Source organism: Anneissia japonica, unplaced genomic scaffold (assembly GCF_011630105.1).
Source record: "Anneissia japonica isolate Jap-2015-1 unplaced genomic scaffold, ASM1163010v1 scaffold284993_len90168_cov106, whole genome shotgun sequence".
Taxonomy (NCBI): Eukaryota; Metazoa; Echinodermata; class Crinoidea; order Comatulida; family Comatulidae; genus Anneissia; species Anneissia japonica.
The window spans coordinates 14,177-19,257 of NW_022699780.1; the positions used below are offsets into that span (position 1 = coordinate 14,177).

The 5,081-nt window shown below is 35.0% G+C and overlaps 1 protein-coding gene across 1 annotated transcript in view; it reads left to right on the forward strand.

The window, feature by feature from the left end:
- LOC117103108 overlaps positions 1–4,658 on the forward strand; it is a gene marked incomplete at its 5' end in the record, with an annotated part of 18,764 nt that extends 14,106 nt beyond the window's left edge. Inside the window, 3 exons of the mRNA XM_033243603.1 lie at positions 1,158–1,202; positions 2,393–2,935; positions 4,144–4,658. Coding sequence (XP_033099494.1) covers positions 1,158–1,202; positions 2,393–2,935; positions 4,144–4,658 — 1,103 coding nt within the window. The remainder of the gene's footprint in view (positions 1–1,157; positions 1,203–2,392; positions 2,936–4,143) is intronic.
- Between the last annotated feature and the right edge of the window lie 423 nt (positions 4,659–5,081).

Here is a 5,081-nt window from a genome sequence, read left to right on the forward strand (position 1 = left end):
CATATATACATATATTTATTTATTTATTTTGATTGATAGTTATTTTACAAGGAAATTTAGTTGGTTCTCTCCACCCAGAAGATAAAAATTAGTTATTGGTTGGGGTGCATGGTCACTGTGCTGAATACGTCTGCGATAGAACCATTAAAATCCATCGTAATGTAATGTAATTATACTTTGTGTTTTGTGTGATTGGTTGTTACTGGTTATACGAAAATCGACAAAGAAAATTTATAATTATATTATCACAGACATAGGGTCTGTGACTGTACACCAATACCTCCCCAACGTGTATTTAATTGTTTGGCGCATAATTTATTATTAGAAAAGGAGTGTTTGCATTTGTCGTGTAAAGTTTACTCTCTTTATAGTTATCTTAACACAGCTAACAATATCATCACTAGGCCTATCGTCGTAATCATTGTCGTTATCAACATTGTCGTTCATCAATTTCAAATACTGTAAATCAAAATTTTAAATTTGTTTCGAAGTATGCAAACAAAACATAGATCTAGTATATTTTGAAGAAATAAGAGCTAATTTTAATACCCACTGGATGACACAATGCACTTTAAAAAAAAGAAGTGACTCAGCACACAAAACAATATAACACGTTGATACAATTAGGCGTACAAGTATAAAATAAAGCCATTATGTAATATTAATGACTTACGAAATCAGAATTTAATGGATCTAAAGTGCCCTTCTTGTGTTTTCCTATGTTTTTTTGAAATACAGACAGACAGACAACCTCATGATCACAGTGACAGATTCATCTTTTGGAAGCGGGGTCCAGCGGGGAGCCACAGGGGTGTTTAGGGGCCCCACCCACGTTAGTCCTGCCGAAAAATATTTTAAAAAGAGGGAGAAAAAAATTAATAAGGGAGGAAAAACAGAAGTGTACCGAAGATATCAGTGGCGGACCTAGCAGTGGGCAAAATGAGAGCCGATTATTTTATACTATTTTGAATTTTGAATTTTCTATTGATTGATACCAATTTTCCAAGGACTTCATAAATCAGGATGAACAAAAAAGGCCAAAAGACATTTTCGTAATGATAATATGAGCTTTGTTGGTATAATAAATTAGTTGGAGAAAGTAAAAAAGTTGATACAAATGAAAAATATAAATATAAAGTTCCTTTTCTTTTCTAAAGCCCAAAAAGAAGACTTCAAGAAAGTCGCTCCAGTGTCAACTCGAGGTAGGGATTATTACATAATTATTTGTTTAAATACATGCATACTTTTTTTCTTTCAAAACTTTTATTTGTTATTGCTATAATGGTATATTTGAAAGATGAGTAAATCATTCTATAATGTAATTACTAAGGATTTGTGTTATATTTTTTATGATAAATCATATGGAAGTTCAGTAAAGTTGAAATGCCTGTTGCATCATGGCCAATATTGCTACACAACATTCTACTATACCTAGTCTGTTGCCACTTAGCCAATTGGTGGTATCTGGTTTGTTGCTAGCTGGTTCTTTAATATCTTACACCATTTGTAACCCAGTTTTTTGTCCTCTTGTCCAGTGGCTATTGCACCTGGCCAGTTTCCACCCTATACTATTTAGCGCCCACCCAGCGGTGTATCTAGAAGTTTAGAAATGGGGGTGCTGATGGGGGATGGGAATGTGAAGGGGGAGGGGCTCGAGGATCAGTTGAGGGGTGCTTATTCTCAAAATGCGCACCCCTACTGTAGATACGCCACTGCGCCCACCAACACCCCTTAAGTTTTTTGGCTCCGGGTTGTATTGTACTCTATTATTATTGTTTCTTACATGATTTTTGAACATTCTATTTATTAGAATCTATTAGTGTTATTTTTTATTGAATATTTAAAAGTAAATTTATGCTTTTGTGTTAAGCTAGCCTAACCTAATCAGTGTTAACTACCTTACTAAAGTAGAAGAACACAGATTGTACTTAAATATTTTGATTGTATTTATAAGCTATAAAAAAAAAACACTTGAAATACTCAATGGAATCAGTATCAGCGAATCAGATTAAAACCTCAACAACAATTAAATGCGGCTACAGAAACAAAAATATATAAATAATAATATGAACATTTATATAACACTCATTAGACACGAAACAATGCAAACATTTCAAAACCACCTCGACATTTTTACATATAAGGCAATTATTCATAATAACCTAGGTCCCTGGTATTCAACCTGCTGGTCAATTCTGGCCCGCCAAAGATTTTGATCCAACCCGTGCGACATTATTTTCTGGCCTACATTACTTCTGGCCTATAGATTGACAAAAGACTGGAAGTGGAGTGGCAACAGTTGGCAATGGCACAGTTTTAAAGCTTACTGTGTAATACAAAGTAACAATTAAATAAAAAATGATTTACAAAATTGATGTTATGATAATTGCAGATTTTGCAGTAGATGAGTCAGTATTTCCAAGAGTGCTTCTAACAGTCTCACAGAGCATCGGTGCAGATCTTAACATATGGAAAGTGGCCCTCAAAGATGAAATTATGAATGCAAATACTGTACATAAGGCAGCAGAGGCAACTGAGCTGTTTGATGCTCTGAGGGAAACTGCCAAACTAAAGGCAGATGATATCAGCATCCTGTTAGAGACCATTAAGCTCACCGGTGTACTCCGTTTGCAGAACCACATCCCCAACTGTCCACGCCTTGATAATATCAAGATCACTCACTTCTCAAAGTTCAGGCAGTCTGTGATGGCCTTTGGAATGCAACTCATCGACCGTGACATCAGGTTGATTGTACAGCGTTATGAGCTTCCTGGCCAATACAGTGACAAGTGGTCACTTGTAATGGACTTGGAAGATAATCTCATACTGGCAGATGATGATAAGTTTGATGATTTCAAACATGTGTTAGATAAGCTAGGGCTGAGAAGACTCCGCCGACAGTTACACAGTGACCGAAGTCCTGCAAAGCCAATCGGTTTGTAATTAGTGTCTGTTTCTCATTAGAAAATTATTTGTCCCTTGTTTTTAAATAAATATTGACCACATACACAAAATAATATCCTTGTAATTGACACAGGAGCACGTCAGCATAGCCAGTCGCTCTATTCTGATTTGTGGCATTTGTTTTTACTCGACATTATTTTTGAATGCACTAAGTTTTATGTGATTGGTATTAACTTTAAATAATCTTATCAATTAAAATTGTGTATTTTAAATAATGTAATAGGCATAGTCGAGTTAATTGCTGAAACACAGATAAAACATGTTTTCACTGATTTACAGCCCCTTTATACAATAATTTATAAACACCTACAACATTTTTTGCAAGCAGCATTTACACCTGTCTCTTATACACATCTAGATGTGTATAAGAGACAGGTTGTCAACTTACTATTCTTTTTTATTTGTCAGCAGTTAAATTTAATTTAAAAACCGGAAACTGACAAAATTAATATCAGTATTCATTGAATCAATCAAAATTCATTATATGACAGCTTGAATATTGAATCCAATTCATTTTAACTACATTTGCAGATCCACTGCAGTCTGTGAATACTTTTGTGTAAAATATGAATTATTAATGAACATTATTAGTGGGGTTAATTTAGCTTTAATTGATGAAACATAGATAAAACATATCAGCTACAGAAACTAAAATACATGAATAATAATATGAACATTTTTATAGCACTCATTAGACACGAAACAATGCAAACATTTCAAAACCACCTTAATATTTTACATATAAAGTAATTATTCATAATAGCCAAGGTCCTTGGTATTCAACCTGCTGGCCAACCATGGCCCACCAAAGCTTTTGATCCAACACATGCGACATTGTTTACTGGCCTACATTATTTTCTGGCCTACATTAATTTCTGGCCTATTTTAAATACTTTAAAAAAAGGGTTTTACTGTTAATAGAACCATGACCACCTACTTGCATTTAACAAGTGTCTGCTTTTTGAGGTCACAGTATATAGTGGTGTACATTATTGACATGGGGAGACAGACAGGTAATAAAGGATTAAGCTGGCGGTGGGGGAGGGGGGCTAGATTGACAAAAGACCGGAAGTGGAGTGGCAACAGTTGGCAATGGCACAGTTTTAAAGCTTACTGTGTAATACAAAGTAACAATTAAATGAAAAATGATTAACAAAATTGATGTTATGATAATTGCAGGTTTTGCAGTAGATGAGTCAGTATTTCCAAGAGTGCTTCTAACAGTCTCACAGAGCATTGGTGCAGATCTTAACATATGGAAAGTGGCCCTCAAAGATAAAATTATGAATGCAAATACTGTACATAAGGCAGCAGAGGCAACTGAGCTGTTTGATGCTCTGAGGGACACTGCCAAACTAAAGGCAGATGATATAAGCATGTTAGAGACCATTAAGCTCACCGGTGTACTCCGTTTGCGGAACCACATCCCCAACTGTCCACGCCTTGATAATATCAAGATCACTCACTTCTCAAAGTTCAGGCAGTCTGTGATGGCCTTTGGAATGCAACTCATCGACCGTGACATCAGGTTGATTGTACAGCGTTATGAGCTTCCTGGCCAATACAGTGACAAGTGGTCACTTATAATGGACTTGGAAGATAATCTCATACTGGCAGATGATGATAAGTTACTAGATGATTTCAAACATGCGTTAGATAAGCTAGGACTGAGAAGACTCTGCCGACTGTTCTAATACAGTGAACGAAGTCCTGCAAAGCCAATTGGTTTGTAATTAGTGTCTGTTTCTCATTAGAAAATTATTTGTCCTTTGTTTTAAAATAAATATTGACCACATACACAAAATAATATCCTTTTGTAATTGGCACAGGAGCATGTCAACATAGCCAGTCGCTCCATTCTGATTTGTGGCATTTGTTTTTACTCGACATTATTTTTGAATGAAGAAATTACATGCACTAAATTTTATGTGATTGGTATTAACTTTGATTGGTATTTACCTGTATTCATTTTAGTGTTCACTTATTGATACAGATTCAGTGGCAGATTTAGAATGGTGTATGTCCCTCTCTATTTTCTGTAAAAAAAAAAAATAAATATTATGGAATATTACCATGCTAAATACCAAAGAATGATCAAATACATTAAATTAACGAGA